The following is an 18768-nucleotide window of genomic DNA, read 5'->3' as shown; positions in this document are numbered from 1 at the left end:
TTTTTTTCTTTGCTAATTGATATCTGTCATGTTTTTAAGGCTTTCAGAGTAAAGCTCACATAGGGGGAAACAATAAACCATATAACAACTGGAAAAGACATACCTACATGGGGAATAAATCAGCATTAGAAGCCAATTTAAACAAACCCATGGTAGAAACTAAAGAAGAAAAGCAAATTAACCTAAAAGCAAGCAAAAAGAAAGATATAATAAAGATCAGAGACCAATAAATTGGAAACAGAAAAATAGCACAGAAAATCAAAGAAGCCAAAGCTAGTTCCTTGAAAATATCAATAAATTGACAAAACATTAGTAGAACCGATCAAGACAGAAAAAACAGAAAAGATAAAATTAGCAGTATCAAGAATCAGAAAGGAGGGGCACCTGGGTGGCTCAGTCGGTTAGCGTCCAACTTCAGCTCAGGTCATGATTCAAGGTTCCCGAGAGTTCGAGCCCCACAACAGAGCCCAGAGCCTGCTTCAGATTCTGTGTCTCCCTCTCTCTCTGCCCTCCCCTGCTTGCACTCTGTCTCTCTCTCCAAATAAATAAACATTAAAAAAAAAAAATTTTTTTTTTTAAAAGAGGGGTGCCTGGGTGGCTCAGTCGGTTGGGCATCTGACTTCGGCTCAGGTCATTATCTCACAGTTTGTGAGTTCGAGCACCATGTCAGGCTCTGTGCTAACAGCTCACAGCCTGGAGTCTGCTTCAGATTCTGTGTCTCCCTCTCTCTCTGCCCCTCCACTGCTCACACTCTGTCTCTCTCTCTCTCAAAAATAAACATTAAAAAAAAAAAAAAAGATACTAAATCTACATAAACTCTTCCAGAAAACAGGAGGGAAGAATACTTTCTAGCTCTTCTATAACACCAAGATTACCCTGAAATCAAAACCAAAGTCATCAGTAGAAAATAAAATTATAGAACCATAGCCTTCATGAACATAGATGTAAAAATCCTTGGCAAAATATTAACAAATCAAATCCAGCAATATTTTCTTAAGATTTCTTATTTTTAAGTATCTCTACACCCAACATGGGGTTCAAACTCAACCCCAAAATCAAGAGGTGCATGCTCTACCAACTTAGCCAGCCAGGTACCCCAAATCCAGCAATATACTTTTTGAGAGAAAGAGAGAGAGAGACAGAGACAGACAGAGAGAGAGAGAGAGATAGAGAGAGAGAGAGAAAGTATGAACAGGGGAGAGGGGCAGAGGAAAAGAGAGAATCTAAGTAGGCTCCACGTTCAACGCAGAGCCCAATGCAGGGCTCAATCCCACAACCATTGGGATCATGACCTGAGCTGAAATCTAGTATAGGACACTCAACCAACTGAGCCACCCAGGCACCCTAATCCAGCAATATTTCAAAAGGGCAATAAATCACGACCAGCTGGGATATATCCCTGGAACGCAAAGCTGATCCAACATTCACAAAGCAATCAATGTAATTCACCATATCAGCAGGCTAAAAAAGAAGCCTATTCACCTTTGCTAACATCTGCAGCTCTTGGGAGTATTTGACACAGAACACATTTTGGGAAGTACTGGTCTATACCATCATTAAAACTAATGATATCCTAATATGATCATCCTAATCCTTTGGCTTTGAAGGGCCTATTTCCATTCTCAAGACAGAGCATTTAAGATATCTGTTAGCTCTTCACTTCAGTCAACAAATAATTTATTGAGTACCCAACTCAGCGCCTGACATGGATTTGGATATTGGGAATACAGAAGTGAACAAAGAAGTCAAAAACTCCTGCTTTCATGAAACTTATGGCCTACTTCGACTACAGACACATTTATAATTTTTTTCTTTTTTTTTTTTTTTTGCCTATAAACATAGAGAAGACTACAACTTTACTGGTAACGAAAGGAATGCAAATTAAATTAAAATATACCATTTCACACCATCTAATTTGTAAACATTAAACAGCTTGACTGTATCAAGCGATGGAAATGGTATTGAACATTTAAATCCTACTTACAGATATATAAACTGATATAACAACTGATAGTATAATTTAACAGCTGATAAATATAAGTTAATGGCGCACCTAGCTGGCTAAATCAGTGCAGCATGCGACTCTTGATCTTGGGGTTGTGAGTTGGGTGTACAGATTACTTAAAAATAAAATCTTAAAAAAAAAATACTGTTAAAAATGTTCATACACTAGTATCCAATAATTCTATTTCTCTTTCTCAAGAAACTCCTGCACAATTTAAATGGTACTATTATTATGAAAAGCCTAAAACAAGTGTCTTTAGTAGAGGAATAGTTAAGCTGTAGTTTCATTATACAGTGTGAAGCTAATCAGCAGTTGAAATGACAAAAATCAGGTCTCCACTCAAAAACATGTTTACTAATAAAAACAGGTTGAAAAGATACCACTTATATAGTTTATATATGAACACAAAATAATAGTATATATGTTGTTTATGGATAATATATGAGTGGCAAAAGAACAGAATTTTACAAGAGGATGACAAAAAACCAACTTTAGAACAGTAGTTATCTCGGTGGAGAAAGAAGGGAAGAAATGGAAGGGAAGAAAGGAGAAATGGGCTGGAGTTTTTTCTGTAAAATTTTATCTTGGAAAAAACAAAACTAAGGCAAATATGGTAAAAATTAATATCTGTCAAATATGGGTACTGGTATATAAATATCAACACATTTACAATTTAAGTAAAATTCCTAATGGTCTATTTCTTGATTTTTAACTCCGCATTTTCCTTCAGATTCTTATACAGAAAGTCCTCTAAGTTCATAATTAATTATTCTGCCTGAGGAAAGGCAGATTTGCCACCAAGACTCAAGTCATCCCTTGAGAAGGTTTTCTCACATGTTCATGAAGAAAGCCTTCATCACAAATAATGAAGACCTCAGCAGATTGGCCAGTGCATTTACACAGCGCTCATAATATGGCAATCAGGAGCATTTTATAGTTCCTCGCTTTTCCTGCAGTGAAGCCAAACCTTTATACTTGGGTGAGCCATTAGCCTGGACAAATGTCTAAAGCAAGTCCCCTAAGACCATCACAGAGGGACTGGAAATAACTTGGGGAAAGGATTTCTTCAAGATTCACACAGTAATTTAAGTTAAAGAGGTAGGTCAGACTAAATTCCATCCTGTTAATACAGATTGTTCTGGTTCTCAGATGACTTCATGTTTATTTCATTCTAACTTTGGAAGACCTCATCAGTGTACCTGATGAAAACACAAGCACCTAAGACAGCTTTAAGAAATGCAAATCGGCTCTCCCACTGACTGAGGCATCTCATACCATCTTACAAGATGAAAAATGAATGTAGTAAAAAGTTTGCACTAACAGCTGTGTGAGTTGGAGGGGCTTTGAAGTCATTTGGACCTTCTATTTCATACTGGAATTCCTTCTACAACATTCTTGATTCACAGTCAACCATCTGGGCCACTGTTAAAACAAGTCCAATGACCTTGTGAGGTTACCTATCCCCCGAAAGGACAATTCTGTGTGTTAGATTTTTGTTTTGTTGAATGTAAATCTGCTTCATGTAACATTCATGAAACATCCACTGCCCACTGGAATACCTTAGTTAGATTAAGTCTCTCTCTCCTCTCCTCTCTCTTTTACAAATACCTGAGAAGAACCGTCATCATGTCTTCTCTTTTCCAGGTTAAGCATTCCTATTTCTTTCAACCACTCTTCATTCAACACACTTTCTGAAGCGTTCACAAAACTCACTGCCCACTTCTGAGTACATTCCAGTTTGTCAGTGTCCTTCTGAACAGAAAGAATTTTTGGTTTTATGTTAATCTGGAAACTGCCTATTCTATGGCATATGGCTGAACCTGATAAACATTGTCCTTGTTTTATCTGATACTGCCACATAAAGATAATGGGAAAGAATGTTTATTTTAGGACAAATAGGTAAGGAAAAGCTACATTTAAATTCCTAAATATGAATCTAGAAGAAAAATGAAACTACACATGAAAATGTTACGGAAGGGGCGCCTGGGTGGCTCAGTCGGTTAAGCGGCCGACTTCGGCTCAGGTCATGATCTCACAGTCCGTGAGTTCGAGCTCCGCGTCGGGCTCTGTGCTGACAGCTCAGAGCCTGGAGCCTGTTTCAGATTCTGTGTCTCCCTCCTTCTGACCCTCCCCCGTTCATGCTCTGTCTCTGTCTCAAAAATATATAAACGTTAAAAAAAAAAAAAATTAAAAAAAAAAAATGTTACGGAAAAAAAAAATGGAGGAAAGACGGTTGATATTGCCGTCAAGCAGATATTTTTCTCCCTAATGAAAGACATACGAAAACACAAAACTCAAAGAATCTTTCCAGGGCAATCCAATCCAAGGGTCTAGCCATAGATTTCTGAGTCAACATTTGCTGAAAGGGCTTGCAATCTCTCAAAATGGAAAGTTATACCTATGTTTTCCCACCTATATTTTACTAGAATGTCATACTTTGATGTTTCTATCACAAACTAAAAAAAATAAAAGTTACAGAAAGTAGACACTACCACATCACAAAAGACTTTAAAATGCAAATATTAAGCACTTTGTTGAGGTCACAAAGGAACCAACAAAAATCAAAGGCTAACTTAAACTACAACAGTGAAGAATTTTCCTGATGATTAGTAATCCTTCAAATGGTAGCCAACTTTCCCTCTGGAATCATAAAAAAACAGACTAGACAAAGCAATGGTAGCAACCAAGTGGAACTCAACCATCAAGAAATAAATAAAACAGTAAATTTTTCCCTTTTTTTTCTTTCTTTCTGCTCTCATTTCCCTTCTCTTTTAATTAATTTCTAACTTTCAAACAAAATACACTAGCTTTTAAATCCAAATGCCATAATCACAAACATTTTTTAATAAGGGAAAAGATTCTTATTAAAAACATTACCAAATATACCAATGATTATCATTTGCCAAAAAATTAAGATGTAAAAAAGATAACTTTAATGAATATAATAATATTTCACTGATGATTAAGAAGGCACTTCATAGTCTTAGGGTCTCAAGAACATCATCATACCTCGGATATGTGTTATCTTTTTTTCTAATTTTTTTGATGTTTATTATTTTTGAAGAGAGACAGGAGAGGCAAGAGCACGAGTAGGAGAGGGCAGAGAGAGGGAGACACAGAATCCGAAGCAGGCTCTGGGCTCTGAGCTGTCTGTACAGAGGCCCGGTGTGTGTGTGTGTGTCGGGGGGGGTGGGGGGGGGGCTCAAACTCACGAACCACAAGATCATGACCTGAGCCGAGGTTGGACACTTAACCGACTGAGCTACCTAGGTGCTGATGTGTGTTATCTTCTATACTTTTCAAAGCCCTTAAAAACAAAATGCTTGGGGCACCGGTTGGAGCATCTGACTCTTGGTTTCAGCTCAGGTCATAATCTCGGGTTTCATGGGTTCGAGCCCCACACTGGGCTCTGCACTGGCAATGCACAGCCTGCCTGGGTTCCCTCTTTCCCTCTCTATCTGCCCTTCCCCACCTGTGCTGTCTCTGCCTCTCTCAAAAATAAATAAATAAACTTAAAAAAAAATTTTTTAATATGCTTGTGGAATCACGATTTGCTTTTCAGAATTTATGTAAAAAGGAGATACAGAGAGAAGCCTATACTTGCTGCAATGAGAACTGTTAGGAAGAGAGCCAGACATTCCAAGAAGAAACTACAAGGTAAAGTCTGTAATAAAATTCAAATTCTAATTTGAATTCACCCTGTTAAATGGTATAACTGTCATTATTTGATCATTTAGGGCAAAGCTATGTTTTCTAGGAAAGCCCTCCTTACTGCTTTGCATTGATTTGCTTTGATTAATACAGAACTTATGACTGATTAGGCTTATCCAATATTCTAACACCCCTTGAAAAGCATTAAAAGGCATTCTGCTATAAAAAATAGAGAGAAATGCCAGCATCAGGAGATAACTGGGCTGAGAAAAACTCAATGATTAATGTTTATTATTTAATTAGTTAGAGGCATGTTATAAAAACCCACGGGCAATATGCACCTGATGCAGAGAAGATATTCATTTATATATAGCAATTACTATAAAACAGATAACGTACTAGGCCAAGGCTTGACTAGGAATGATACAGCTAGCAAATAACCCTCCATAATAAGAATTACAATAAATTGCAGAATTGACTAGTTAATTTAAAATATGCTTATTGGGGCCGCCTGGGTGGCGCAGTCGGTTAAGCGTCCGACTTCAGCCAGGTCACGATCTCGCGGTCCGTGAGTTCGAGCCCCGCGTCACGCTCTGGGCTGATGGCTCCAGAGCCTGGAGCCTGCTTCTGATTCTGTGTCTCCCTCTCTCTCTGCCCCTCCCCCGTTCATGCTCTGTCTCTCTCTGTCCCAAAATAAATAAACGTTGAAAAAAAAAAAATTAAAAAAAAAATAATAAAATAAAACATGCTTATTAATAAAATTTTAACAAAAATCACTACAATGACCTAGTGAAAAAATGATTTATGAATATGGATTAATCAGAGAGTAATATTTTCTTAAGAATGCTGCCCTTCAGAACATTTGGCCCATCTACTTCCTTAGAACTCATTTGTATGGCATATCATGTAACAAGATCCTGGAAAGCCCAGTCTTAGCTTGCACTGAGATACTTCTAAGGAATCAGGCTAAAGGAATGAGGGAGTAGTTCAGCCCCACATGTTACATAGATTTAGAATGGGAAGGTGGAGGGAGACAACACATTTTCAAGTTCTCAAAATAATATATGAATTTCACAAAAGCAAAACAGAAGCTTTAAAAAATCTTCTATGAGGAGCAGAAAGCACTAAAGCCCCAAAAAGAAAATGAGAACTTAAAAAGACTTTTACCCATTTACTGTATTTCAAAGGTCCTGTAAATCCCATGGCTTCTATTATTTTTGTGAAGGTACCAACTTTCTCCTCAACAGGCTGTGGGGAATCCTTGGTAGTAAAAAGCTATTTAATCAAAAGAAGGGACAAAATTAGTTGCAAAATAATTTTTTTAAAACGAATGCTTTTGTTTCTCATTAGGCCCAAGCGCATTTTTATTGCTTAGATTTTTTTTTCCACCTAGAATTTTTAATTCTCATTTTTCTGGGCATCTTATCACTCAATGCAAACACATCTGGAATTCTATCTGATATGTGTCCTCGAAATTTCAGAGCCATCTCACTGACCATATGCCTATGAACCCATGTCTAGAAAATGATAGATTTGGGCTATCAGAATAAAAATTCTATGGAAAAGAATACTTTTAAAAGGATATCTTGACCCTCATCTCCCAAAGAATTCTGAGAAGAATGTTGTATGTTTTTGACATAACAGGAAAAGGAAAGAGAACTACTGTCTGAAAGCAGTCAAAAGTCATTCAAAATCATAGTCACCCAAAGCAAGCACTGAATAAATGTTTCTAAACTCATATTTTTTTAGCATAACAAATTTTATTAATAACTATAGAAGATATGAGTCTTATAGTTTGCAAATAAACTCCAAGAAAAACTTATTCTAATGCTAAGCCTCTCCAAATGAAGGCAGGCTATATAATCAATAAGAAATTCTCCAGAGGGCACCTGGGTGGCTCACTCAATTAGTTGAGCATCTGACTCTTGATTTCGGCTCAGGTCATAATCCCAGGGTCACAGGATTGAGCCCCATGTCGGGCTCCACACTGAACATGAAGTCTGCTTGAGATTTTCTTTCTTTCTTTCTTTCTCTCTCTCTTTCTCTCTCTCTCTCCCTCCTCCCCCTCTACCTTCTTCTCTGCTTGTGAACATCTGCTCTCTCTAAAAATAAATAAATTAAAATTCTAAAAAAAAAATAAGAAAGAAATTCCGCAAAAGTTAAATATTATTTTATTTTTAGCATAAAAAGTCCACAACAACTTTCTTCTCTAAAGTGTTTTCCAGGGGCACCTGAGAGGCTCAGTCAGTTAAGCATCTGACTTCAGCTCAGGTCATGATCTCATGGTTTTTTGAGTTTAAGCCCCACCGTGGGCTCTGGGCTGACAGCTCAAGCCTGGAGCCTGCTTTGTATTCTGTGTCTCCCTCTCTCTTTGCGCCTCTCCCGCTCTCTCTCTCTCTCTCTCTCTCTCTCTCTCAAAAATAAGTAAACATTTTTTAAAAATTAAAAAAATAATAGTGTTTTCCAAGCAAGACACTACAGTGGAAGAAATACAGGACACTGGATCAGAAGCCTTAAGTTCAATCAAATATTCAGTTGGTCTATCACTTATCCTTGGGACCTTGGGCAAGTCAGTTCACTTCCTTGAGCCTCACTTTCTGCATTCAATAAAGTTCCTTTCCTCATCCAGCTAACAATTTCACTGAGATTCAGACAAGAACACCTGTGGGAAACAATCTATAAATGTAGAAAGCACTAATAATTCTCACCTTATTTGTGGTATGATACTTCCTATTCCACTGTACATCTATCCCAGGAATCTGTTCTGATCCACCACACGCTAGGGACTGGCTTATCTGAGGCCACTAGGGATTAAAAAAAAAAAAACAGATGTAAGCAACAGAGAGCATTCACTTAGTTAATCTGAGTAGAGCTACTTCAAAGCAAAGACCATAGTATCTTTCCAACCTTGTTTAACCTAGCTCCTGGTCATGTGATCACCAAACGAATGCAAGATGGGCACTAAAATGGTATCTGATACATGGTAGATACTCAATAAACATCTCCTAGATACATGAATAAATGAAAGGATTCTGTCCTGGAAACCTGGAACTAAATAAATCTGAGTCAATTCTAGGAACCAGAATTGCAATAAATACCTATCTAAACATTAGTAGCAGTGTGGAATATGGGGGGGGGGAAAGACTCTTAACAGTCCATTTTAAGTTTAAAACCTGCTTCTGCCACTTACAAGCTGGGTGTCCATAAGCAACTTACTGAACCTCAGTTGTAGGGAGGATTAAAGAAGATAACACATGTAAAGTACCTTTCACAAAATAATAAATAGTGGAAACTTCCATCATCACCAAAATTACTGTTGTTCAGATCAGAATTGCCTCCCTTTTATGTTCACATTGCATTTGAATGCACTTTGGCAATAAAATAACCATTATTTTCAACTATCATGTGCCAGGTACTATGCTAAGCGCCTTACATGTATTACCTTATTTAATTATCACCATAACACTATTAGGTTGGTATTAAAATCAAGACTAATAGGGGCGTCTGGGTGGCTCAGTCGGTTGAGCAGCTGACTTCGGCTCAGGTCACGATCTCACGGCTTGTGAGTTCAAGCCCCACGTCAGGCTCTGTGCTGACAGCTCAGAGCCTGGAGCCTGCTTCATATTCTGGGTCTCCCTCTCTCTCTCTCTGCCCTCTCCTGCTCATGCTGTCTCTCTCTGTCTCTCAAAAATAAATAAAATAAACATTAAAAAAAATTTAAAAAAAATCAAGACTAATAAACATAGCTTTGAAAATAAATTCCTAAGGGAAAAAATTTTCAAGTAAGAGAGCCTCACTGTAGCATTTTTCACAAGAGTGAAAACTCGGGGGGGAAAAAAGTCCAGTAAGATTTCCAATAAGATGGTTAATTAAATTACAGTAAAATTATTCAATGGAAAAATCAGGTAGTCACTGAGATTTTTTAATAGACTTTATTTTTTCAAACAGCTTTAGCTTCACAGAAAAATTGAGGAGGAAATACAGAGAGCTCCCATAAACCCCTTCTCTGTACACTTATCTGCCACTATCACCATCTCCCAGCAGTGGTGCATTTGTTACAACAGATGAACCTACCCTGACACATCATTATCACCCAAAGTCCATAGTTTACATTAAAGCTCATTATTTCTGACAACATGGAAACACTTATATGTATAAAATTATAGGTAAAAACAAGAACGTATATGGGCATCTCTAGAAAGAAACATACAGAAATGAAAGAGTTATGTTGTTAAATTAGAATTATGGATGAATTCAGGAATATAGTTTCCAAAATCTCAATACTATTATATTACCTTTACCAAAAAAGGGGTGAGAGGAAGCAGAAGGAGGGTCACCCCTTTAATTCTGGTTTATTCCAAGAAGAGAGGAGACACATGAAATGAAAATGATTTTTTTCTTTAATGCTAATGAGGGAAAGATGGAATTTCTAATCAAGAATTACCATTTACTTTTCTTTCCAAATAAAGATATTAAAAAACTAGTTAGGATTCTTCTGTTCAGTCCCAGGAATACTTATGCTTTAACTCATAGGTACTAAATAGGCTTTGTAAAACAGACTAAATGCAGACTACCTCCCATTACATCACATACATCAACGTAATGGTCTACCTAGAACACAAAGCACTTAAAACAGGTCCAAAGAACACAATTGACAACAATTGCAACTAGCAAGTTCTCTTCTACTAGATTACATGATCCTATATATAGATTATATAGCTCCAGGAGTAACCAATGGATTCCCTATGTGACTGTCTCACCAACTGCTGTATTTCTGTCTGACCATTATTCATGAGCTAACATTTAACACTATTTGAACTACTGAAGTACCCAAGTACCTAACACCAAGGACACCACCTAGTTTCCCCATACCTACACATATATATAAACACACACATTTACTTACTTGCCCCTCAAAAAAGACTCCCTTGACCTTTAAAGACATCAATTTTTTCCTTTATTTAAATTGAAAATATACCAATAAATAACTTTTGCAAAAGAAAAAACTACTCTGAAATATTCAAATGTCACTTTTTCAAAGAGGCCTTCTCTGACCATTTTATCTAAAAACAGTTTTGGTAGAAACTAGGTATATTACCAGAATCAAGTATAGCATGTTAGATATGGGAAACACTCAAGCATGTGTTGAATGAACAAACTCAACCACTTACATGGTTATTCTTATTTCCTTCTTGTCTTTATCTACATACATGCCATGCATACATGCTGCACTCACCCAACCTTTATTAAATGCACACAATATGCCAGTCTTTATGTCCAGTTTTAGAATACAGACAATCCCTATCCTCGAAGAATTCATAGTCTTGTGGAGAAAAGAAAGAAGACTCACTACACAAGAAACAGAACCAAGTATCATATTTTAAAATGGTTAAAGATCATACACAAACACACACACACACACACACACACACACACACACACACACACACAGAAGTGTTAGCAAAGCTGCAGAGCAACCAGAACTCTCATACACTTCTGGTGGAAGTGTAAAATGGTACAATCACTCTGAAAAATTATTTGGCTGTATCCAAAGAAGCTGAATGTATGCACAGTCTATAAAACTCAGCAATTCAACTTCTAAGTATACAGCCCAACAGAAATGTGTTTACAAAAAAACATATACAAGAATGTTCAGAGCAGCACTATTAATAATAGCCCAAACTGGAAATAATCCAAGTACCCATCAGTGGATAAATGGATAAATGAATCATGGTATATTTTTATAATAGTATACTACACATTAATGAGAATGAATAAACTATAACTACACAGAACAATATTGATGAATTTCTAAAACAAAGTTGAATGAAAGCAGACAAACACAAGAGAGTATATACTGTATGTTTAAAAGATAAAATTATTTTATGATATTCAAAGTGAAGACTGGTTAAACTTGGTTATGGGTGGTGACTGGGGGGATCAAGGAGCTAGGGTTCTATTTCTTGATCTGGGTGCTGGTTAGCTCACTTTGTAATGATTAATTCAGCTGTACACTTATGATTTATGCCTTTTTCTGTATTTTTATTATACTTCAATAAAATGTACAAAAATGATTAAAGGTATGTAATGAACAGTGTAAACAACAGAAATTTGGAGGGAGAAAAGAATTACCTAGAGTCATCCAAAAAGACTTCACAAAGAAGCCTTAAGAAGTGGGCAGGATATGGGGGCACCTAGGTGGCTCAGTAGGTTGGGTGTCCGACTTCGACTCAGGTCATGATCTCATGGTTTGTGGGTTTGAGCCCCGCATCGGGCTCTGTGCTGACAGTTCAGAGCCTGGAGCCTGCTTCAGATTTTGTGTCTCCCTCTTTCTCTGCCCCTCCCCCACTCATGCTCACTCACTCACTCTCTCTCTCTGTCTAAAATAAATAAACATCAAAAAGTAATTAAGAAAAAAAAAGAGGGGCGCCTGGGTGGCACAGTCGGTTAAGCGTCCGACTTCAGCCAGGTCACGATCTCGCAGTCCGTGAGTTCGAGCCCCGCGTTGGGCTCTGGGCTGATGGCTCAGAGCCTGGAGCCTGTTTCTGATTCTGTGTCTCCCTCTCTCTCTGCCCCTCCCCCGTTCATGCTCTGTCTCTGTCCCAAAAATAAATAAACGTTGAAAAAAAAAAGAAAAAAAAAAAGAAAAAAAAGAAAAAAAAAGAAGTGGGCAGGATAGAGAAGGTGAGTGAGAAGACAAAGTTGAGAAAGCACAGTATGGTAGAAGAGAAAACACTGAGTCAGAAGCCCCAGCTCTGCCTATCATAAATTTGTTTTGAGAACCAAATAAAACAATGTGAAAAAGATAAGCAAACTACAATGCATAACATAAATGCAAAGACCTGCTCCAGACAACGCCAATGATAGATACTCTTTTGCAGACAGCCCCTCATTAAAATGAATATAAGATTTCACTTTTATTTTTTGTTTTCAAAAAATTCTAAAAGTAGAGACCTCCCTGATCTGAAAGAGGAAGGGAGGGGGGAAGGGGAAGGGGAGGAGGAGAAGGAGGGCAAAGAGAAGGGAAGGGAAGGGGGAAAAGAAGGGAAAGAGGAAGAGAAGGGAAGGAGGAAGGGGATAGGGTAGAGGAGGGAGGGGAAGGGGAGAGAAGGAGAAAGGAAAGAGAGAAGGGAAGGGGAAAAGGGAGAGAAGGGGAAAGGTAAGAGAAGGAAAGGGGGAAAGGAAGGGGCAAGGGGAGAGAAGGGGAAAGGGAAGGGTAGGAAAGGGGAAAGGGAAGGGTAGGAAAGGGGGAAGGGAAGGGTAGGAAAGGGGGAAGGGAAGGGGAAAGGGGGAAAGGAAAGGGAAAGGAGGGAAGGAAGAGGAAGGGGGAAGGGAAGGGAAGAGGAAGGGGAAAAAAGAAAAAAGGAAGGAAAGGAAGGAAGGACTCAAGCAATTACTGAATATTGTGGGTGTATGTATCTGTTCTTTTAAAAAGCTCTACCAAGGCACAGTCTACCTTACACCTCTTTTATTTTCTGTCCCATTGCTCAATATCATTCTGGGCATAGAGTCGGCACTCAATAAAACTTAGGTAGATTTTCTTCTTTTTTCTTTTTTTTTAAATAGAAGGACAATCTGGAGAAGTCCAGAAAATAACCACAGGAGTGATCAAAGAGATGAATAAAAGGTCCTAGTGGAAAGGTTAAAAGGAATTAAAATGAAAGGCTAAAATGTTTAGCTTGGAGAAAAAGCAACTGAAGAACTAAGGAGTAACTCAGAATAACAACACTTGAGCTGGAAGAAATCTGAGATCTAAGTCCAAACTTTTCATTTCACAGATGAGGAAACTAAGAACTAGGGAGAGTTTGCAACTTGCTTAAGGTAGTTTTAGGACAATATTTTTGTTTGTTTCAGTATATACAGTAAGGATGAAATTTACCCAAGTAGCAATGAACATACAAATAGCAACAAAACAGCAGTTACAATTTATTGAAGCTCTCCTATATGCCCAGGACGTATATGCTTGATGTTTTACTTGCATCATCTCACAACAATTTTGCAAGGTTGGTAGTATTTTTTCCTATTTTGGAAATGAGGACACTTAAGCCCAAAGAAGTAAAGTTCATTAAGGGATTAAACATATATTCAGAGCTATCTTTTTTCCCCTACATCAAGCTGCTTTCAAAAACCTAAATAGGGGTCAATAACATATGCTCATGCACACCTAACACAAAGATGTGGATTTCTAAACATTCCAAATATCATTCTCCAATTAAAGGAATCAGGGCTCCTTAGGAGAAACTGTTGAATCTAGGACTAAAGCAAAGAAAATACAAGATAAACCTGAAACATCTTGTGGTGCTAGGAAGTAAAGAATGTTCAAAAATAATGAAAGCATGTAGAAAAGGAACTTGAAGGAGTTCCTAACAGCCAAACCTGGGACAATCTGATCAACAAAATAAATAATAGGCATAATAAATTATAACTCATAGAAGGAAATAAATATCTATGAGCTCATACTCATATAAATAGTTGAATAAATAAATGGAGAAGTGACACCTCTTCCTTACAGTACAATTCCAAGCAATAAATATAGTAGTAATGATGGAAATAGAAAATGATCATTATACAAACACCAGAGTAATGATTACTGCAGTCAAGAACCATCAACAGAATTACCACATGATGCAGCAATCTCACTTCTGGGTATATATCCAAAAGAATTCAAAGCAGGCTCTTGAAGAGATATTTGCACACTATATTAATACAGCATTATGCACAATAGCCAAGATGTGGAAGCAACCCAAATATCCATCAAAATGGACAAAGCAAATGTGGTATATACATATAATGAAATATTATGTAGCCTTAAAAAGGAAGGAAATCCTGTCACATACTACAACATGGATGAACCTTAAGGACAATATGCTAAGCAACATAAGTCACAAAAGGACAAATAATATATGATTCCACCCATATGTAATATCTAAAATAGTCAAAATCATAGAAACAGAAAGTAGAATGTGGTTGCCAAGGGTAGGGTGGGGTGGAATTAGTGTGTAACAGGTGTAGAATTTCAGTTCAGCAATATGAAAAAATTCAAGAGATCTATTGTATGACAATGTGAATATACTTCACACTACTAAACTATATACTTCAAATGGTTAACATAGTAAATTTAATGTTATGTGGGTTTTTTTAAACTACAACTTTCAAAATAATTAATTAATGTTATGTATCTTAACAACAACAAAAAAAAGAACTATTGATGGATGCTAAAAGTAGTGAGCAAAAGTATGATGAGAAACAAGATATCTGCATAGTCTCTAAGTATCTGCTCACATGGTACTTACTAATTACAAAAGGGAAAATAGTAACTTCATAGTAGGGAAACCTGACAGGCACCAATTTAATAATCAAGTGATTAAAGTCAATGTCACCAGTAATAGGACACACTGGCATTATATATCCCCGGATATTTTACACTAAGAAGGGAATATCACTTTTGCCAAAAATGCATGACCTAATTATAAGAAACCCAATTGAAGAACCAAAAAAAGGACATTAGTAGAAAAGACTGGTAAAATTGGACTGAGTTGCATAGATTAGTTAATAGCATTATATCAATGTTAATTTCCTGGTTTCAATAACTACACTATAATTATATAAGACACTTAACATTAGAGAAAGCTAGACAAAGGGTATTTGGGAACCCTACTGTTTTTACAACTTTTCTGTAGGTGTAAATTATTTCAAAATAAAAAAAAATTTGAGTACACTCACCAAAATATGACAGAACTTTAAGTTTATTATTTATTTTGAGAGAGAGAGAGAGAAACAGCGAGGGAGGAGCAGAGAGAGAGGCGGGGGGAGAAAGGATCCAAAGTGGGCTCTGTGCTGACAGCAGCAAGCCCAATTTGGGACCCAAACTCATGAACTCCAAGATCACGACCTGAGCCAAAGTCAGACGCTTAATCAACCGAGCCACTCAGGCACCCCAAAATATGACACAATGTTAAGTTTATGTAGGAAAGACAGACATGATGGGGTGCCTGGTGGCTCAGCTGGTTAAGTGTTGAACTCTTGATTTCAGCTCAGGTCATAATCTCACGGTTTGTGGGGTCAAGACCTGCGTTGGACTCCACACTGACTCCAGCGGGGAGAGCCTGCTTAAGATTCTCTCTCTCTGCCCCTCCCTCTCTAAATAAATAAATAAATAAATAAATAAATAAATACTTTAAAAAAAAACAAAGAGATGAGAATACAACGTCCCTCACTTTTTGAAACTGGTTAACAGCCTAGGACATTATCTTAGGATCATGTGATACTATTACTCAACAAATGAAGGTTTCTTTTATGTCATGCCCTTAGTATACACTCTTCCAACTATTGCCTGAATATTTCCAGTAACAGGAAATTTACTATGTAAAAATTTAGCCCACCCATTCCATGACACCACAATTCTAATTAACATAAAGCTCTTCTTAATTCTGAACTAAATACGCCTCCTAGTCAGACATGTACCTGAGGAAAATCAGAGTTTTCCAACCAGGGGTCCTCGAAGTGGGAAGATGTGCCAATAAAGCACATGTCTCGTTTATTTACCCTGGCTAAAATTATATCCTGTCAGCATGACATAAAGCACTCTAAGTTATTTACATGGATGTTTTGCTATAATGATGTCTCAGAACCTAATATAGTACCTGATACATATTAGGTAGTCAATAAATGTTTATTGATTCAAAGAATGAGGCACAAGTCAGAGATTCACACAATGAGTTCCCCCCTCCACCAACTATATACACACAAAAACAAATGACTTAGAACTCTATGATAATTCTATTAAAATTTTCCATGCACAAAAAGTAACAGAATGTCACCCACTCTGAAAAGAAATACCTGCATGCCTACAAAAAGTAGATGCCTCTTCTGTATAGGCATATTCTTCATTCATTCAACATACATTCAGTGCCTACTCCGTGCCAGGGTTAGTGAGCTCAGGAAATACAGGCACAAACAATACATGTCCTCAGAAGGGCAAGGTTTACACACTAATTAGGGGGAATTACACTATATTTTAAATAGTTGTAATATATTTATATGAATAAATTATATAATATATCAAAAATAATTTTAATCACATCACATATGAAAAAGAAGTTAATGGCTACAGAAGGAATTCATATAAATTGGTAAGAGTTTATATGAATAAATTCCCATAGATAAATGGAGAAAAGATATAAGCATATATGATTTTCCATATATGGAAACTGGAATACAACTGGTAAACAGAAAAATGTTTAACCTTGACAGATAAAGAAATACAAAGCAAAACAAGATAACATTTTCTACCCTGTTAAAATTTTTTTTAAAACACCCAATTTAGAGGAAGTTAATGAAAACTAGTTATATATACATTGCTGATGGCAATATAAACTAAAACCACCTTTTGGAGAGAGAAACTGCCTATACTCATTGACCCAGGGTATACCCTCCTAGGAATTCATCTTTAATAAAGTAAAAATTTATTAAACTATCAAGAAATAGTAACTACACTAAAGCCTACGACAAAAAAAAATTTTTTTGCAAATAATTTTAGTATCAAAGTCTAAGTAAATAGAATAACATGTAGCCATCAAAAAATATAATTATGCAATCTATCTAACATGAATAATGTCTGCTCCAATAAGTGAAAAGGCACCAGAAAATAAAATTCTGTGGATATTTGTTAAGGTATCTACGGAAAAAATTAGTATGCACACACTGGAGTCCTACATAAGGACTGGAAAAAAACCAGCAGATGTTTTCACGTTTGAGGTCATGGGTGACTTTTATTTCCTTTATTACTAAATTATTTGTATAATTAACAAAAATCAGGAGAAAAAACTCTCAAAGAGGGTCCAAAGTAATGAATCATGTGGTCAATGATAAACAAAGGCCTCAAATAATTGTTCCTTGGATTCTGTGTTCATAAAAAGAAAAAAAAAAGAAAGGAAGAAACATTTCTTACCCCAAATAAAAGTGGCACAATGTGGCTACAAAAAGAAACCTGCAGTTAACTCTGAGATGAATATCTGGAAACATTCCCAACAGTAAAAATCATCAGACTGTAGCATGGTATCCTAGGCTAAGTTCCACTGCTGGGGTATTTAGAAGCAACGCCCTAGACACCATACTGTAGGAATCAGTCCTGAGCTGGCACCACAGAGACCCAGAAGTGGTCTCATGAGGTTTTTCCATCACACAATTTGTTTGGCTAATCTATAAATATATGACATTTGAAAATAAACACTAAGGTTTTCATACCAAGCAAAGGAACAACAAACCTTACCTGGAAAGTACCAGACAGAGCCCTGCCCCACTGTGCCTGTGTAGAGGACACAGGTACCAATAGGCTGCATACTGGAACCCACTGGGAAATCCGGTTTCTCTAGAGAAAGAAAAAAAGGCTGTCAAGAATCTATATCCAACTCCATGAGTAGAAGTTTAGAAATTCTGCCAGAACAGGGTACATGAAAAGAGAACTTCCAAAACAGGGCCAGGAACAAGCTTCCTCCTGCTCATCTCTCCAAGGATAAAATGTACCCCTACCTATTCCTGATTCATGGACTAAAGCAACTCTAGTAAAGGCTGACTCAAGCAGGGGGACATGGGCTCCCTCTCAGGAGAGTAACAAAATAAGCAGACTTCAGGCATTTTACAATTAGATTATCATTTAAATTGAGAGTCTGCAATGCCTTTTCATAAACACTGATTTATCTGATCTTCATAGAATCCCTTTATAGTAAGCAGTGTCATCCCCAAAAGGATGAAGAAACTAGGGCTGACATTTTTAGGGTAGGAAAACACTAAGCCAAATTGATTTCCAAAACAAAAGAGAGAGATTAAATGGCTGTTAGAGTTAATGACTGAAGTTCAGTTTCCCCCTAGGGTATTAACCAACCTCAAAAAGGTCTCTGGGCCAAAGTGAAAGGCTGGGCTGGGGAAAGGAAGAGCTATCTTGCTACCTGAGAAGCCTACTCTATTTTATGAACCTGAAATACATCACACTGTATAAATGGCATTCGTGTACACAGGACTGGAGATGTCTATTCTAGGAACCAACTCTGAGGGATCCAAGGGTCTCTTTCATTTGACCTATATAAAACTTATAGGGCCACAATGAGGGCTGA

The 18768-nt window shown here is 37.1% G+C and overlaps 1 protein-coding gene across 1 annotated transcript in view; it reads right to left on the bottom strand.

The window, feature by feature from the left end:
* LOC115510160 (ubiquinol-cytochrome-c reductase complex assembly factor 1) overlaps positions 1–18768 on the bottom strand; it is a 102463-nt gene that overhangs the window by 69789 nt on the left and 13906 nt on the right. The window contains exons 2-4 of the mRNA XM_030309717.1: positions 17928–18026; positions 8365–8460; positions 6824–6931 (exon numbers count right to left, since the gene is read on the bottom strand). Coding sequence (XP_030165577.1) covers positions 6824–6931; positions 8365–8460; positions 17928–18026 — 303 coding nt within the window. The remainder of the gene's footprint in view (positions 1–6823; positions 6932–8364; positions 8461–17927; positions 18027–18768) is intronic.

The sequence above is a fragment of the Lynx canadensis genome, chromosome A3, assembly GCF_007474595.2.
Source record: "Lynx canadensis isolate LIC74 chromosome A3, mLynCan4.pri.v2, whole genome shotgun sequence".
NCBI classification, from domain to species: Eukaryota; Metazoa; Chordata; class Mammalia; order Carnivora; family Felidae; genus Lynx; species Lynx canadensis.
Note: the sequence above shows the minus strand (reverse complement) of the source record. Positions and strands in the feature narration are given on the sequence as shown.